The following is a 19,321-nucleotide window of genomic DNA, read 5'->3' on the forward strand; positions in this document are numbered from 1 at the left end:
CAAGCTGGAGGGATGTGAAGGACGCAGGAACTCAAAGCAGAGAGGACTGAGACTGGCTGCAGAGGGCAGGTAAAAGGGGGCTTAGGGAAAGAGAGAGACCACTGCAGTGGCCCCTGGAACTCTGACAGCAGAAAAACCAAGAGCCAGGAAATAGCTGGAGTCAGAGAACAAAATGGGGAGCGAGGAGCCATCTTGAGACTTTGGCCTCATCCTCCAGCAGCTAACTCCTCACCAGCTGGATACCAGGAACTGCAGCTAGGTGGCCATGGATCTCAGAGGAGTTTCTCCGCTGTGCACCTGGGTCAGCTCTGAGGTGTCTGTGCTATGCTCTTGCTGCCCACTATGGGCCGTGGCATTCGACTGCCTTGCTGAGGAATGCTGGCTCTTGATCACTCAGCCCAACCACCAGAAAACCTGATTTCCACTCAGGTCCCCTGATTTTGCCTGGGCTCATCTACTGGAGAAGCCACAAAGGGGCTGCGGGGAGTGGCAGCCCCCTTTTAACTGCCCCTCAAGCCAGGGGAAGTGGGTCTCCTAGGAATTTAATTCCAAATAAAATGCCCAACTTCTTTCCTGGCAAGGTCTGTGGCCAGCCTGGCTGGTAGGGTTCTGCCAGATCAGAGACCTCTGCAAACCCAGGAAGGAAGGCCCAGCAGTTAGGCATCACCTCAGAACCACTCTAGCCAAGGGCTCCTCTCACTTAAGAGCCAAATACAAGTCAGTCCCGGTAGGGCAAGCATCAGAACAAAGTCTCCCTTGCTCTCAAGTTCTAATCTTAAATTTCTACATGTGCATAGGGTTGCTCTTCCAAGGGATCCTGCAGGACCACTATCGCCCTCCACTGATCGCTGTTCCTCCTGAGTTTCTGATCCCAGTTGCTAGTACCACGAATCCAGGCACTTTTCCACCTTCTCTTCTTACTAATTCCCACGCCCCACCCCCAAAATCTGCTAGTGCTCCCCATCTGTCACTAAGCCCCACCGGGCCACCCCTAGGCCTTTGTCAGGCCTGTTCCCCACTTCCTGTACCTATCACTACTGCCTTGCCTCGGGCCACCTGCCTTCACCTCTGGCCCTTACTGCAGTCAGTCCATCCTTCACAGTTTACCAAAGGTACCTTTTAAAATATAAGTCTGTCCAATTTGCTGTCTGTTAACCACAGGAGAGGCCTGGCCCCATTTGACTCCAGCCTGTATGTTTATCTGCAGTACTAGACAGCCCTTACTGTTGCTCCATAGCAACTAGTACCCTGAGTTTTTAGAAGGGCTGGCCAGTCTGGGCTCAGGCCATGAGCATGCAAACCACTATCACTCAAGTGTGTACCTGGGACCCTCAAACTTCTCATCAACCCCAAGCCTTGCTCTGACAAGTATCACACAGGCTAGGAGCATGATCATGACAATGCTGCTCTCTCGACACTGACCCTGGGCTCGATAAATGTTCCTGAATGGATAGGTTAACAAAAGGAGAGCTCCTGCTACCCTTTCTTTACCTTGTAGGAAATGGCTGCAGTTCCCCAGATCTCAGCACGGGATCTGTGACACTGCTTTGGCTACAAAGCCTGCCCCTGGGCCACTCATCAATCAAAGCAGTTCCATAGGGCAGATCCTCCAAGGTCCCCTATGCACCCACCAAGGCTGTGGCCATTCTTGGTGTAGAAGCAGGTGCCGTTGATGAGGTTGACACAGCAGCCAATCACGTCTCCTGTGGTGAATGTGGGACCATAGGGCTGGCCAGTCCCCGAGGAACAGAAGGAATGCCCATCATCGCCATGGTAACCATAGGAATGTTTATCCCAACCTGTGAGGGAAGAGAATAGCCACAGCTGAGTAGAGGTACTAGAGAGAGAAGCAAGACAGCCACAGAAGCCCACCCAGGTCCAAACTGTCCCCAGGCTGCCACCACCTCAGTTAGCACTCGGCCTCTCACAGAGCCGGCTACAGACAGCATCTGGCTGTGCCAGATGAGCAGTGAGTCCAGCAGCTTACCACCCCTGAGGAGCAGAGGCAGCCCTACTAAAGAAGGAGCCCAAGTTGTGGTTAGCAGGAAAACCATGAGTGATCAGGAAAGGACTTACCAGGAGGCCGTGCCACAAGAAAGTGGTCAGGGAAAGCCTTGTCAAGAGGAAGAGGAATCTCGAACTGAGCTCTGAGGTGTATCATGGTGAGTTTAAAATAATTTTTTTTAACTGAAGTATAATTTACATGAAACAAGACTCTCTCTTGTTAACTGACAATTCAATAAGTTTTTAACAAATTTTAACACACGTTACCACCACCACCATGATCAAGATACAGAACATTTCCATCACTCCAAAAAGTTCCCTCATGCTTCTCTACAGTCAATTCCAGTCCACCCACCCAATTCCAATCCAGTGTTGTCCCTGGCAACACTGATCTGATTTTTCTCCTATGGTCTTATCTTTTCCAGAATGTCATATAAACAGAATATAGAATCACAGAATATGGAATGTCTTGTGTCTGGCTTCTTTTACTTAGCACAATACATCTGAGATTCATCTACATTGTTACATGTAGCAGTTATTCCGTTGATTTTTACTGCAGAACAGCACTTCATTATATGGATATACCACAGTTTGCCTATGCATTCACTAGTTGATAACATTTGAGCTGTTTCCAATTTTTGGCCATTATAAATAAAGCCAACACATATTTGCATACAGGTCTTTGCATGGACATATTTCTCTTGGGTAAATACTTAGAAATGGTATTGCTGAGTCATAAAATAAGTATATGTTTAACTTGATAACAAACTGCCAAACTGTATTCCAAAGTGGCTGTACTGTTTTGCATTTCCACCAGGAATGTATGAGTTCCACAGTCTCACCAGCACTTGGTATTGTCAGTCGTCTGTTTTTTTTTTTTTCTTTTAGCCATTTTAGTAGTGATGTAATGGTTTTAATATCATTTTGCCTTTAATTTGCATTTCTCCGATGACCAAGGTGTTCAGCATCTTTTCATATACTTATTTACTATTGGTTTACTAGAAAATGATTGTTCAAATCTTTAACCCATTTTTTTTTAATTGGGTTGTGTACCTTACTGAGCTGTAAGGGTTCTAGATATATCTTGAATATAAATCCTTTTATGTGTTTTGCAAATATTTTCTCCCAGTCTGTGGCTTGTCTGTTCATTTTCCTAACAGTGTTTTTCAAAAGACCTCCTGAAATTCTGATTGGGATTTTGTTGCATCTATAAGTCAATTTGGTGAGAATAGCTTAATATATTGATTATTTCAATCATGAATGTGGCATATCGCTACACTTATTTAGGTCTTCTTTAATTTCTTAATGTTTTGACATATTTAGCTCTAAGTATTTAATTTTTGATGCTGTTATAAATGTTATTTTTAAATTTTAATTTCCAATTGTTTCTATTATAACAAAATAAAATTGATTTTGAGGGTGGACGAATGGGGTCAAAGTTTCTTTTCGGAGTGATGAAAATGTTCTAAAATTAGATTATGATAATGATTGGCAACTCCATAAACATGCTAAAAACCATTGAATTGTACACTTTAAATGGGTCCATTTTATGGCATGTAAATTTTATCTCAATAACACTATTAAACACACACATATATTTGATTTATTATATATTCATCTGGTGTCCTGCAATCTTGTTAAACTCACCAAATAGTTCTGGTAGCTTATGTGAAAATTCTTCAGAATTTTTTAACATAGTGTCTGAGAATGAAGATAGTTTGTATTTCTTCCTTTCCACTCTGCATGCCTTTTATTTCCTTTTTCTGCCTTACTGTACTGACTAGGACCTCTAATACAAGGCTGAATAGAAATGGTGAGAGCAGAAGTGAGACCTCTGATGTGTACCAAGGTTTTATACAGGGAAGAGGGTGAAGGTCATTCCAGGAGTGAGAAGTACAGGTAAAAGCATGAACATAGGTAGGACAGGAGCGTGTGAGCTACAGAGGGGCCTGCCTGCCTGTTTGGCTAAGGAACATAGCCCACAGAACCCACACAGGGTCGGTGAGCTAAGGGGCTGGCAGGCAGGTCTACTCCCCAAGGCAGCCCTCCCAAGTAGCTTTCCCAGCCTCTGCTGCCTCCTGGGGGTCTGAGCAGCATGTCCATGTGAACATGCTTAGTGACACCCCATCCCTCTCAAGTGGCATGGGTAGAAGAAGTTCTCCCCTGTGAGGGAAAGGTCATTGGGGCAGAGTGCTTGAAGATCTGAGTGGCTCAGAAAAGAAGACAGGACTCAAACATTCACGGCATACGTTGTGTGTACATGCGCATGCATGTATACATGCACAGGGTGAAGGCGGGGGCATGGGCAGACTCTAAGCAAAGGTGTGGGCATGAGAACAGATGGATGACAGGGCTAAGGATTGGAAAGGGAAACAGAGGGCATGACTGGAGAGAGAGGTGGAGCTGACAAGACCCTGGAGCCTAAACTGCCTTGCGTTTAAACCAGTGGGCTCAAAGGTAAGTTGTCCCTCAAAATCACAGCACCAACCCCAAGCCTTGTGTACTGTAAGCCTTCCTGTCTTTTCAGCCAGAAACCCTCTAGTTAAAAAAAGATTCCCTCAGGAGCCCATACAGGAACAGGCCATAGCCGAATGGCTCTCACTAACGGGTGCCCAAAGCCCTGCTGCTCCCCTCCGGCATCTTCCCACATCACAAGGAAACTATCATGAGAACCACTCAGGACTGGCTTTATAAGGCCCAAGGCCCAGACCTGGAGCCACACTGTTCCTACCCTCCCAATTCCCCAGACACTGGGACTGCCTGGCTCAGAGGACAAAATGCTGCTCTGGGCATCAATCCACTTTTACACTTTCCCATGCCGGGGAGTGGGAAGGGCCTATCTATCGCTGGTAGGTACACAAATCATTTGACCTCAGGAAATGGCTCTCTGGGGCACAGTGATGCCCATTCTTGTACCAAGAGGCAGGTTAATGTGGCTATCATAGGCAAGGCCTCTCCTCAGGCTTCACCACAGGAAGCCCTAGGGTTCCTGGTGGTGACACCTGCAGTAGTAGCAGCTGCTCCCCTCGTCTACAGAAGGCCATAGATGAAGAATGGCCAGCTAGACAGCAGTGACAATCATCCTTCCAGGTTTGGCTCAGACTGAGCTTGGTGGCCCCAGGCATGCCCACCAGCTTCCCCAGACTCAGGATCCATATGCACACATCCCACCTGTCACAGTGGTCCTCCCCACCCTCCCCTCCTAAATCTCTCAGATGGAGCATGGAGACTTCTCAAATGCAACACAGTAACTGACTACAATGTGGCAACCTGTTACGAGAGCACTGCCATAAACCTGAGTGTTTGGCACAACAGGTACTGATACCTTTACTTCACCAAGAGACTGGGGGACTTGCTTACAGCCGACATAGCTAGAAGTGCCTCCGCTGGGATTTGAACCCAAAACTTCAGGTTCCAAAACCCACATCCTTCCTGTCACAGGTCCTGTTTCATTTGGGGTGGTAACCACCCTGGCAGGGAAACTATTCCCAAGCCCCTGCTCGTCACCAGAGGTGAGTGGTCAGATGCACTACTTTTAGGGAGCTGTGGACCTGGGATCTCTGTCTTGCAGTGAGTCAGAGGGCCTGCAGGCCAGCGATGAGGGAAAGCCCAGACCGCAGCCCTAGAAGAAGACACAGGCCCCGGTGCCTCCTGTCTGAAGGACACAACTGCCCATCTCTGCCCTCCAGGGCACACCTACCCTCCTGCCTTACCAGGCAGCCACAGCCAGCAGACCGGAATGCACACTCCACCCAGTCCCAGCCCTCTTCTTTCTCTCACGGGATGATCCTTCGTGACAGATCTTTTACGCAAATTTTACTATCTAAAAGGTAGAAGGCATGAGCTGGAAGGTTTTTTTTTTTTTTTTTTTTTAGTGTACTCAGATAGAATTGGTAAGTATTCTAGAAAACCTAATAATAATGTGGCCATTTGATTTATCAAAGCTGGTGAAATAACCCAGAAGAATCATTTCCTACTTAGTGACTCAAGGATATCTGGGAGATATTTTTGTCTCAGTGTATCAGAACTCAATAATTTCCACCAAAACAACAGATGCTTACATTTTCAAAGACCTAAAATAAAAACTTAAATATTTTGAATACTTTTCTTCAAAAATAAACTATATAGTTATTTTGACAAAACTACAATAGAATTTTCAGATTTTTAACTCGAGCTATAAATGTGGATTTTAAATGGTAAAAAACTGAAGAGCTCAATAAAAACATATTTTTTGAGAGTCAATTCAGTATTCACTATCACCTCAGTCTGGCTGGAAAGCAGATACATTTTCTTTTTTTTTTTTTTTCAATTCCCAAATAATTTATCAATTATATAGATTTGCCCAAAGGAAAAGAACTCACACAGTCCCTGGGGTATGCTGAATAAGGCTTCCCAAAATATCCACATCCTAATCCCCAGAACCCGTAAATATGCTACTTTGCATGGTAAAAAAGTGTGCATACATGAGTAAATTCACTCTTGAAATAGGGAGATTATTCTGGATTATGCAGGGGCAGGGGGCAAAATGAAATCCTAAGGGTCCTTGTAAGACAGAGGCAGGGGGGGTCAAGTCAGAAAAGGCAATGTAATGACAGAAGCAGAGAGAGATTGGAAGATGCTACACTGCTGGCTTTGAAGATGGATGATGGGACCATAAGTCAAGGAATGAATATGGACTCTAAAAGTTAGAAAAGGCAAAGAAACAGATTCTTCCCTAGAGACTTCAGAAAGAACATTACCCTGTTGACACCTTGATTTTAGGACTTCTGTCCTCCAGAACTGTAAGATGATTATTTTAAGCCAGGGCTATTGTTATAGCAGCAACAGGCTACTAAAATAGTCCCCTCTGGCTATAGAAGTTATTGAGCATCTGGAAAGATTAGGGCAGAGAAACAACACCTCAGCTCCTGTCTCTTCACAGTGCTGCTATAAAGTTAAAAGCTTTTCCAAGAAAATCAGAGCTGTAATATATCTTCAGTTGAAGCTATCATTTTATAGCTAGTATTTTTCCAAACACATTTAAGAGCTTCTGTGTGTATACAAGATGCAAAAGGCAGCTTGGAGTTAAAAACAGAATGTTATTAGACATCTCATTTAGTAACAGTACCTTTAAGACCACTGTACTAACTTCCCATCCTCTGGAAAGGACAAGCATCATCCACTTGCCACCAATTAGTTAACAAAGGCCTACGTCATGAAGTTGACAAGAGGGAGTGGAGGGTGGCGTGAAGGGAGAAGACATAATATATGAGAAAACCAATAAGCAAACAAGAAAACATCTGGTAGATAAAATATGCTCTGAAGAGAACAAAGCCAGATGATGAGCCAGAAACGAGAGTGGAGATGGCGACTGACCAAAATGGAAACGGACCAGGATAGAGTAGTTAAATTAGTCCTCACTGAGTGGTATGACCCATGAGCAGAGGTTTGCCTGATAAAAGAATCAGAAGGAAGAACATTTGGCACAAAGGGAAAGAGCTCAGCATGTCTGAGAAACAGAAAAGTGGCAACTAGGGCTGGAGCTGAGTGACACTTAGGAAAGACTCAGAACAGAGTTGATAGGATTTGCTGGATGTAGGTGCTGAGGAACAAGGATGACTCCCAGGTCTTTGTCCTGGGCAAATGGGTGGATGGTGGTATCATTTACTAAGAGACAGGAAAGATGGGCAGACGAGCAGGGCTTTTGGACATGTTAAGTTTGAGATGTCTTATTAGACATCCAAGCTGGCTATCCAAGGCAGGTGAGATGACTGTGGCTCGTCCCAGGTATGGCAAGGCTGTGATGGGGAACACTCACTAAACAAAGAGTGATGTGAAAACTTAAAAGGAAGTCACTAAAGGATTTTCCTATTGTGTTGTCCTAATATGATACACAAGAGAAAGGTACCAGAAGCCCAAAATAGATGAGGAGGTGTTAAAAGGCATGAAGTTACTGAGTAGGTTCATTCATTCTCCCCTTGACAAACCTTCTCTCCAGGCCTTGAGAAGCTGGTCCTATTGCTGCTGTTCTCAGGAATTGGGGATATAGGAGAAAAACCATAAGATCAAGGCCTAGCTACCGCTGCACATTTTGTAGCCAGTCTGTTGTTCTCAGTCTCAGGCTAGGGTCCTACGGAGGGTGGTTTGGTCTCTGTTAAATAGAGACACTATAGCCGAGTGCCAGGGCAGCCAGTGTGGCCTGAAGGGCTACCTACAACCCAATCCTGGCCACAGCACTCTCCCTCCAAGATGGAAGGCCCTGGGCAGTCACTTACCTCCCTAGAGCTTGGTTCCTTTCTCTAAAAAATGAGGGAGGAGCAATTAGACATCATTGTCAAAGGCCCCTAGGTGTCCACTCGTGAAAAACATTCCAATCTCAGAACTGATCAGCAGGTGTTATAATCCCCATCTGAGGGGTGAAGAAACTGAGGCACTGAGAAGCTTCATGAAACCTGTGGTCTTATAGTTAACAATACCCAGAAGCTCAGTTCTCCTTCTTGTGAGGGACACTCAGGTGAAGAACAAGCAGAAAATCATGTGGGTGAAGCCACCACCTCCTCCTTTCTGAAGTGCCCCCCAATCCAATCACAGGAAGGAGGAAGATGACTGGGCAAGCTTCCCATCCAGCCCTACCGTCCTCTGCTTTAGCACAGGACCTCCCTCCCTACCCCTACTTCTACCCTGGAACCAAAGTCAACAACTTTTCTAAGCGTGGACTCTAGCAGCACAAGTAGTCCCCCTGGATGTGCCTCATGTTGAGGCTAGGGTGATGTGCCCAGGAATGAGACTTGTCACCCTCACCAAAGAACCAGAGCCAGATATCTCAGAGGACAGTGCCATGTGAGGGTCAGAAGAAAACAAGGGGATACAGCTGCCTAGGTCAGGTCCTATAGAAAGTCAGGTCTAAGAGCTGTGGATCAGAGGATGTCTGACAGAGTGCCACTCAGCTAACCATTCTTCCCTTTCCAAAGAGAATAAGCCTTGTCACTCCCAGAGAGAAATGATGGGTAGCCAGTCTGGCACCCAAACAGAAAAGCCTATCCCCTACCACATCAGACACCTCTCAGATGCCAGTGATGCAAGGAGAAGCCAAGCCGCATTCAGGGCAGGAGGCCCCAGGTGCCCAGTTCAGATGCTCTGGCACCACCCACTTCTGCTTCCATAATTGATCAAAGGGGAAGTCCCAGCCACAGAAGTGTGGAGGTGGCTAAGGAAATGGCTCATCATCTTGGCACTCCCAGATGCCATCCCCAATTACAGTGCCCTAGCGGTGGGAGACTCCCCATGGCAGTGCCAGGGACTCCAGCATGACTGCTCCAGGAGCCCACCCCATGCCACTCCTGCCTGCCAGGACACATCAAGGGCTTCAGTCCCAGGGCAGCTAAGAATGAAGAGGACTCCTACTGCTGAGTAAAAAGATTCCACATCATCAATCAGCACATTAGCATAGAAACCTGGAAGGAGTTGCTACTCTGCCTGTCCACTAGGTTCTGGTCCTGGCCCACAGCTGACCTGGACAGAGTCCAGCCCATGCATTATTCACAAAGTTAGCCTAAGCGTTGACTCATGCCAACCAAACCAGCCATCTCTCCCCAATAAATGGGTCTCAGTCATCCCCAAACTTTGAGATCAGAGAAACTTGGGTTTGAATCTCAATTCTGTCACTTCTTAGCCCTTCTAAGTTTACAAGCTGAACTTCTCTTTCAGGTTGGTAGAAGCGTTAAATAAAAATGGACATGGAATACTAGTCCACAGGAGGCACTCACCTGTGAGTTTCCTTTCCCTCTCCATCTCTAGCAGTAGCTCAGTGATCAAGCCCAGATGCTTCAGATTTCCTGTTTCTTTTTTCCCCTTAAGGAGCGGGCAGGGGTGGAGCTACTCACCATCCACCTCTCCTAACTGCCCACCAACAGCTGTCCCAGGCCTGCTCCACTCCTGGTTGTTCCCAGTTTCCTAGGGAGGCCAACTGACCACTGGATCACTTGGTAGAGCTCAAGAGCCATGTCCAGTGGCTCTCAGAATGTCACTCTTGAGGCTGGCTATGGAGGAAAGGAGCTGGGCTGGCTTGCCCAGGGTGATTCCTGAGCCTGGGATTGCTGTGGAAAGTACATGTGCCATGCAGGACCTCAGGGGCAGGGCTGCTTCTCAAGGGTAGTTACTCACTAAGAGCTATCCCTCCCCAGAAATCTATCAGATGCCTTTCCTATTACCTCAAGTATCTTAAAAATCTAACAGAAGCACTGCCCAGAGCAGTTCAATACCAGATAATGGAAAAGCAAGAGATTTTTTCATTCAGCAAATGCTATGGAGTGGCATCAGAGAAGGTCCATCACAGCACTCACATGGCTGTTACCTTGAGCCATGAGACCAAGGAATAGGATCAACAGAACCCTAAGGCAATGGCTCTGGCAGCTCTGAGCCGGAGGGGCCAGGGGTTCCCTGGGCTCTTCTCTTCATAGTACTCAACACAGAAGCCAAGGTAAAAAGGGCAGGAGAAAAACGCTATCTCTGCAGGTAGCTGACACCAGGGGCTGACACAGGGTGGAGCCTGCTGTCATTGGGGCACCCAGGCCCTACAGAGAGAATGTCAGGTACTAACTTGAAACCTGGACAGGGAGAGCATCTATATAGCCAGCATCTGCATATAAAAAGGCCTTCCACAAGTCACAGTCCTCCCCCGCCCCCAAAGAAACAGATACCTAGAAAGGCCCAGAGGCAGCCACATGAGTCTAGCTGGGTCTGGCTAGGACATGGTTCATGTGGCATTTGGCATACCTGCCTACCTCTCAGGCTCCCATAAGACAGGCTGGGTCTGTTATTCATGCTGAATCAGGCTAAGGAAAGGGGTGGCACTGTCTTGCAAAATTGAGGTACGATCTCAGCTCCTAGGCCTTGGTATGTCTCCTCTGGGGTTGGGTTTGGCTGTTCCTTGTTTATACTGAGCTCCCTTTGAACCTCTAGCGAAAGTCAGTGGACGGGTAACCTTGGTAATGCAAGAGCCTGTGAGATGGGCATGCACAAAACCCTTCCCAAAAGGAGACCCAGGCATGGTATTCCAGTGTCTCCAGAACCCCTACCTACCGTCTTCTTCTGCTCAGCACTAGGGAGGCAAGGGGTTGAGCAGTAACTGGTCCCCACTCAGCTCCACCCTGAAGTGGCCCCAGCTCCAGGCACACGGGAGGACACTTGAGAATCTCTGTTTTCAGAGAATGACAAACTTGGGTTTCAGAACTGGCCCTTCTGCTGTCGATGAAACCTCTTATCTCAAAAGACTTAACTTGCCTTGAAAAATAGTCTTAAATCCAGAATTTTTACCTCTGTGCTACAGAGAGTGGGAGATGGCATTTGGAAGAAGAAAATAGGATACCATAAACAAGAAATCCCCAAGCCCAGGAACAGGAACAATTGAGTTGCCTCGTTTCAAAAGGCTGCCGAGCAGTCGTGGTATGTTGTGGTAATACAGGTCTCTCTGTAGGTGAGGAAAGAGGCCCAGGGATAAGGGACATGGGCTCTGCTGGCCATAGGGCCAAGGGTGCTGCTGACCCACGGAGGAGCCGTGGGCAAGCAGAGGGCCTCTTACATGAAACCAGTTCCGCAGCAGGGGCCGTGGTGAGTCCTGCAGCACCGGTAGCATTAACCACCACGTGAACCACCAAGGGCTCTGACCAGTCACCCGGCTCTTGGGCCCAACTGCCAAACCACTCTCTGTTCTGGACTGCCCAGTAGACAGAACCTATTGCCAGAGCTACAGTGCCTCTGGGTATCAACTCCTTCACTCCCATCCAGGTCTCTTCTCAAGGGTATCTCAGACAGAGAAAGAATAGAGTGAGAAAGGCAGCAAGGGGCTGGGCAGCACCGGACACACAAATCCCAACCTACCTCCCCACAGCCCTGGTCCTGGGCAACTGCCCAGTGGCTTCGGAGAATTTCCTGGCTGTTCCCTTTTCCAAGATGGACTACCTCAAGACCTCTATAGACTTGAACTGCAGGGCCATCATCAGTTGGCTTCTTCTCTTCACCAGCCTCAGTCGGCACTCACTCGGGAGGCTTATACAGCACCTACAATCATGCCGAGGGAGCTGAGGTCTGTTCTCAGGTGCTCTGCCAGAATCAGGATGAGGTACACTCAGATGCCCAGTGGCACCGTGATGGCTCAACCCACCCAGTTGGAAAGGCATAGCTTCCCTCATGGAGACTGGGACTAAGCAGCCCCATGGCAAACCCCTGTGAAGTACTATAGATTCTGGGATAGAAAATGCTTCAAGAGAGGTGGTGATTAATGGTAGACATAGTCGGGGCACATCAGCTGTGAGCAACGAGGGTCCCCAGGCTACATGGAGTGAGATGGAAGCAGTATCTGTTGAGCAGGCACAGAGAAAAACGGCATTTTCAGACTACAGGAAACCCACCTACATGTTAGTAATCTCTAAGACATCCACTATGCAAAGCCACCTGCTATTAAGTCACCAACACTGCATGTATGTGCTATACCCTTACAAGGATAGGGAGGAAAGACATGGAACAACACCCTGTTACTTACTGTCAGTGCCTGCCACACTGACAGGGGTTAGCCTCTGCCCTCATGAACCTGGCACAGACCCCTGCTGTTCTGCCCTCATCTCTGCCATCTGCTGTTGCTCTCCTCTGGCACGTATAGATGTGAAATATCAGCTGTTTGCAGAATGTGTCCCACCCAGCAGAAGCAGGGTTCAACCACAGGGATCAGGACACAAACACTCCCAGGGGCATGCTCTTAACAGCCCATGCAGGGCAGGCTCAGTAAGGAAAGCTGCAGGGGGAGGAAAAGATGCTCACTTAAACAAGACCATACTGTGGAAAGGCAGACAGTCCTTCTGCCCTGCACCCCCTACTCCGAGGTGTAGTTGCTAGGTGCCATCTGCTTCAGAAAATATGCCCCTCATTCTTAATCCTCAGCTATGGTCCTTCCAGCTGCTTTTTTCACAACAGTTCAAGGAAAGTATGCCTCAATGGTTCTCTTTCGAGGGGCTGTAGTAGTTAAGGTAATATATGCCATACCAAAAGAACAGTTGCCGCCTCCAAAGACATGGCAAGGAGGAAGTTATCAGCTGCCCAGCTCTAATGGGGCCACCTACCAACACAGCCTGAGTCTCTCATTCTGTCTAAGGCATAAGACCAGAAGGAAGATCTGTCCTACCCTCACCCCCCTCAAAGTACCCAAGCTTGGGAGAAGCCTAAACCCTATTCTTTATCCACACTCCTGACTTTTAATCCCTGCTTCCCCAATCCAAGGATCCCAGCCCCTGCTGTTCACTTCCAGTTCACCAATAGGTGGGTGGGGATACAGGTGCACTCACCTGCCTGCAATCATCCTGTCTCGCTTCCAAGCCATTTAGCCAAGGGTTCTGACATTCTTACTTTGGGCCACACCTGTCCCTTGGTTTCACGCTTAAGGAGGCCGGAAACACCTTATGAAAGATAAACATTAAAGCTTCCACATCGTCCAACAGAAACCTCTGACCATGCAAGCTAAGACATGCCCACATGCTCCAAGGAAAGTATGAGCACCACAGCCTCAAATGAGAAGTACTCTCTATTACAACTGCTCCCAGGGCCAAGTGAGACCCCCCCAGAACAGCAGCCCTCTGCCCCTGAGAGCCCTACAGGGCTCCTGCTGAGCCAGCAGAAGAAAACCTACAAGAAAACACTTAAAACATTAACAACCTGACTTTGGTTGCTAGGCCATCCTCTTCCTCCACAATTCAACTCCAGCTAACACGTCTACTCAAATACAGAAAACATAAGCACTGGAGAGAAAATGTAGTTTTTATTACAGCCAACTCCACTCTGATATACACAAACATTCATAAAAGAACTTTTGATGTATAGGTAATTCCTTCCTTAGGTAGGAAAAAAGTACCATTCTCAATAACAAAAGCTAACACTTATGTACCCTTTTTTTTTGTATCAGGCACTATTATAATCACTTTACAGGAATTAATCACTTAATCTTCTTAACCATCCCATATATGAGTTAGGTACTAGTATCACTTCCATTTTACAAATGAGGAAACTGAGGCAAAAAGAAGTAACTTGCTCCAGGTAACACAGCCGCCATGATGCAAATGCAGAGTCGATGCTCTCAACCACTGAGCAACACTGCTCCACCACAGCCCTAGAGGTCTGTTTCCTCCCATGACCAAATGTGAGCCACTAGTTGGTTTAATGACAATGAAACTTGACAAACAGAAGGGGATGAGGGGGCCCTGCAATCAGTATGATTGTGAGGGTAGTATGCTGAGGCTGAGCTCCAAATAAAGGCTTCTAGCTAAAGACAGGCCGCAGGCCAATAGGGACCTGACTCAAGACTGGTTCCACCACACTTGGCTTGCTGAAGGCATTGTGTTGAGCAAAGCAAAATGCAGGAATGGCCTCCTCCCACAGCCCAAGTACATCTGTGCTCACTCTGGGAGAGCAGTGAAAAAAGATGTGTCTGAGTCCCAAGGAGCTCACAACCCAGCGAGGACACAGCTGGGTAAGCGTAAAAAAGTCACACGAGGCAGGTGGCAAGTGTCATCATCAAAGTTATGTATGTAATCGAGGCTGAAGGGGTCAGCCAAGGTTCCACAGGGGATCAAAAGCACAAAGAACAACCCCAGGGCAAGAAGGACATCTATCAAGGAGAATGTTTGCAACATGTTTGGGGCTCCACACAGACATGCTGGTGTGTGGCATGAGTGGAGGGCAGAGGTGGCAGAAAAGGCTGAACAGGGCCCACAGGGCACAAGGATTGGAGGCCAAAAGCAGGCAAGGGGCAGAGTGTACATAAGGAATGAAGAGCAGGGGCCTGAGGTAAAGCAATTAATCAGGAAGCCATGGAGACAGCCTAATGGAGAGGTAATGGCATTAGGGATAGAGAAGGAGGCTGGATTAAAGAGACATTTGGAGTAGCAGAGCCATGGGATGAGGGACAGGGAGGGCGTGAAGATTATTCTGGAGTCCCACCTGGGGTCCAGAGTGGACAGTGACTTTCAGTAGAGATAGGAAATACATGAGGATCTGATTTTTGCAGGAAGATAACCTCAATTTGAGGCAAGCAGGTTCACTGTCTGCTGGACCTTACGCAAAGCACTGAAGTTTCTGGAGGTGTGATCTGCTCAAAGACAGAGTCCAGATAGAGGAGTAAGTTGTATACCCTTGCCTGGAGGGCCCACTGGCTGCCCTTTAACTGCACTTGCAGGGCCTGGCAGAGCACACTCAACCATTCATAAGACAAACAAGAGTTTTCTGGATCCCTCCAGGAAGGTGAGAACTGCCTCTGCCTCTGCCTCTGCCTCCTCCACACTCACTTCACTCAGCTACTCTAAGTTCTAATCAGGAACAAGACCCAAAAGAAACCAGAGAAACAAGTTGCCCAGGGTAGAGGAGAAAAGGAGAGAGGGAGAGGGGAAGAGAGGAGAAGGGGTGGGGGAAGGAAGGTTATCCCCTATAGTTAACAAGCACTTACTTCAGAGAAAAAGGGGTAAAGACTCTCTCTAGGACCAGTCCATCATCTGTTCATATTGGTTTCACTCAAACAGATCAAGACCCATAAGAAAAATGGCTTCAGTTCCACACTTGGGCTTCTCCTTCCTCACAGATCTCTCTTCGACGGACTCATAAAAGGTAGGACTAAGAGCCAAAGACCAGGTACTTCTTGACAGCATCAGCTGGGTAGGCCAATGCTGGACTTCTTAAGTTAACCTCTTTTCTTGGACTGACTCAAACAAGGGCTGCTCAACTCAAGCTCTCCCACTTGCCCCTAATGACACTGAGATTTGGCTTCTAAAATGGCCATCAGTCGGCCATTATTAATAAAAGCGTTCTTGAAACAAATTATCAGTAAAACACTGGAAGCACACCACCAGTAGACTGCAGTCCAATCACCCACTACTCTAAAGACACCAAGCACAGATGAATTACCTTCCACAGGACTCAAACCTATCCTCTCCTCCCCATTATTCTATTCCAAGGTACTACCACGCTCTTTTTAGCCACTGAGACAGCCTCCTAACCAGCCTCCTTGCACCTGCTCGTGCCCCTCCAACCTCGGCAGGTCACACCCCGCTTAAACCCCTCAGTGGCTCTCCATAACACCCAACCCAGTGTCTCCCCAACCCAGTGTCAGCCAGCCATCAGGCCCACAGCTGCCCAAACCCTCCAACCCAAAGCCCTTGGCACAGCACATCATTTCCAAATTCTTTGTGCCCCCTGGTAACAAATTATAAAATATATAGATATATAAAGAAATAAGAAAAAAGCAATGTACAGAAAACTATATGATAGATCAGGAACAAACTCTGTACCTACATATTTCACAAAACCTGATTGTGCTTGAGTGTAAACCAGTACTAAGTAAATTTTTAATAAGGCAGCCCACATTATATTCTTGATCATGAAAAAACAGAGTAAGGCTCAGCCAAATAAACACATAATTAAATACTGCCCAATCATATGAAAATTACAGAGCAGTCTACTCTCTTGAATGTAACCTGGATCAGGAATGAAATTAAGATTAAAGAATGTACTAAATACTTTAAAATGAAAAACTAAAACAGCATATCAAAATTTGTGAGTACACAAAGTAGTACTTAAAAATAATAAACACCTACCTTTATTAGTAAGAAAACTAAAATATAATGACATAACTATACCTAGAGTATGGAGGAAAATAAAGTAATAAACCAAAGGAAAGAAGGACAAAGAAAATAAAAGTAGAAGCAACACCCTCAACAGAATACTAGTGAATTGAATCCAGCAACATACAGAAAGGATTTTAAGATCAGTATACAAAAATCAACTAATTATATTTTCTACACTAGTAGTGAAGCAGTGAACAACCTAAAAATAAACTTAAGAAAACAATTCCATTCTCAGTAGCATCAAAAAGAAAAATTACTTAGGAATGAATCTGACAAAAGAAATGCAAAACTTATGCTCTGAAAACTACAAAATATTGTTGAAGGAAATTAAAGATCTAAACAAATGGAAAAACATTCCATGCTAGTGGATCAGAAGATTTAATATTGTTAAGACGGTTATACTTCCCAAACTGATCTACAGATTCAATGTAATCTCTATGAAAATTCCAGCTACCTTCTTTCTAGGAATTGACAAACTAATTCTAAAATTCATGTGGAATTGCAAAGGATCCAGAATGGCCAGAACATTCCTGAAAAAGAAGAAAAAAGTTGAGAGAGTCACACTTTTTTTTGAAAGATTTCAAAACTTATGACAAAGCAACAGGAAATAAGACAGGGTGGTACAGGTGCAAAGATATATACTTATATATATGTACATATATGTGTGTGTGTATATATATGTCTTTGAAAACCAAACCGAACTACATCAAAATTAAAAATTTTTATGCTTCAGTGTGGCTCCATAGTGTAGTGGTTAGCACATCTGCTTTACATGCAGAAGGTCCTGAGTTCACGCAATTCCACTCCTTGGTATATGGTCAAGAAAAATGAAATCGTATGTCTACAGAAAAGCTTGTAAACAAATGTTTATAGTACATCAATCATAACAGCCCAAAGGTAGAAACAATGCAAACAGATGTATAGATAAGCAAAATGTGCTATAGCCATGCAATAGAATATTATTTGGCCATAAAAAGGAATGAAGTTCTGATACATGTTACAACTTGGGTGAACCTTGAAAACATTCTACTAAGTGAAAGAAGTCAGTCACAAAAGGCCACATATTATATGATTCCACTGATATGAAATGGCCAGAATAGTAGAATTGATGGAGACAGAAAGTAGATTAGTGGTTTCTAGAGTCTAGAGGGAGGGAGGGTTGGAAGAAGAGATTGCTAATGGGTATGGAGTTTCTCTTCGGGGTGATAAAAATGTTCTGGAATTAACAGTGGTGATGGTAGCACAACTTTGTGACTGTACTAAAACCAATAATGGTGCACTAGGGGTAAATTTTATGGCATGTTAATTACATCTCATTTTAAAAATTAAGAAAACAATAGACTGCTAATAGTAATCGTTCTTTTTAAAAATTAACAAAATGGATTCAATCTAAAAGGTCAATCATGAAGATGATTTTTTTAGGTTTTGATAATATTAATCATAGCCATTTTTTTATAAATTAAGAGAATCAGATGGCCAAAGCAGAATATACTGAAAGTGATGCCACAAGAAACAGGTTATTTGAACAAGCTAACAAGAGAGGAATGGAAAGCCTTCTAAAAACTTGTACACCCCAATGTCCACCCAGAAAGACCAACAGGCCCTGATGGATTCATTGATAAATTTTTTTAAACTCGCAAATAGGAAGTTATCTACATATACAACCATGAAAATAAGGAACTCCTCCCAATGATCTAGTAGAATTCTTCTCAACTAAACCAGATATATTGAATTATCTGAATATATAGCCATAGGCCTTTAAAAATTTAACTGTACACTTCTAATCAAATGCTTCCACTTATACATTTCACCACAAAGAAAGGGAGTCTGTTCTTTAACCACCTCCTGAAGTTCTTACTGCCCAGGAGCCCTGGCCCAGCCTCGACCCTTGTGGAAGGCCTCCTCTACATCAGCAGTCCCCAACCCTTTTGGCACCAGGGACCGGTGCTCCTATGAGAATCTAATGCCTGATGATCTGAGGTGGAGCTGAGGCGGTGATGCTGGTGCTGGGGAGCGGCTGCAAATACAGACAAAGCTTCGATCGCTCACTCACCGCTCACCTCCTGCTGCGTGGCCTGGTTCCTAACGGGCCACAGACCATTACCAGTCCACAGCCCAGGGACTGGGGACCCCTGTTTTATACTACTAGTGCACTCTTGAACTAGTAAGTAGCTTATTAGCAAATCTGATCACACATGACCTGTGCTCAAAACATTTCTGCAGCCCCTGCTGCTTATATAAAGAAGTCTAAGCCCCTTGACAAGGGACACGAGACTCCTTCCACAACTGGCTCACTTGATTATACCCAGGAAGCCATGCTATCACATTAGACAACTCAAACAGATTCACTCGCAGGCCTTACAGCATCATCATCCAGAAACACCTGGCAAGTCAGTACCTAAAGAATCTCCTCATTTGTGGGGGACTGGCTGCATAGTATTCTTTTTTGAAGATTAACAAAGATTTACTTAATTAATGTTCAGGGATGCTTACAGTGCCATCCAATAACAGATGATAGTAGTTATTTTTGTATAAGCCTATAAAAACCTCTTTTTTCCTTTGTCAAAGCGAGTAAAAGTTCAAAGAACACATTTTGAACAAGAGAAGATTAAGAATCAGTTTACCTGTGATGGGAAATTAGTTTTCTAAGCTCATTATTAACTAAGAGTCAGAGCTAT

At 45.6% G+C, this 19,321-nt stretch overlaps 1 protein-coding gene across 2 annotated transcripts in view; it reads right to left on the reverse strand.

Moving 5' to 3' along the window:
- The window catches only part of RANBP10 (RAN binding protein 10), a 55,658-nt gene that overhangs the window by 15,940 nt on the left and 20,397 nt on the right, over nucleotides 1-19,321 (reverse strand). For both annotated transcript variants that reach the window (XM_011380502.2, XM_023523569.1), the window contains exon 4: nucleotides 1,632-1,799. In XM_011380502.2, coding sequence (XP_011378804.2) covers nucleotides 1,632-1,799 — 168 coding nt within the window. The remainder of the gene's footprint in view (nucleotides 1-1,631; nucleotides 1,800-19,321) is intronic.

Source organism: Pteropus vampyrus, unplaced genomic scaffold (assembly GCF_000151845.1).
Source record: "Pteropus vampyrus isolate Shadow unplaced genomic scaffold, Pvam_2.0 Scaffold394, whole genome shotgun sequence".
Classification (NCBI taxonomy): domain Eukaryota; kingdom Metazoa; phylum Chordata; class Mammalia; order Chiroptera; family Pteropodidae; genus Pteropus; species Pteropus vampyrus.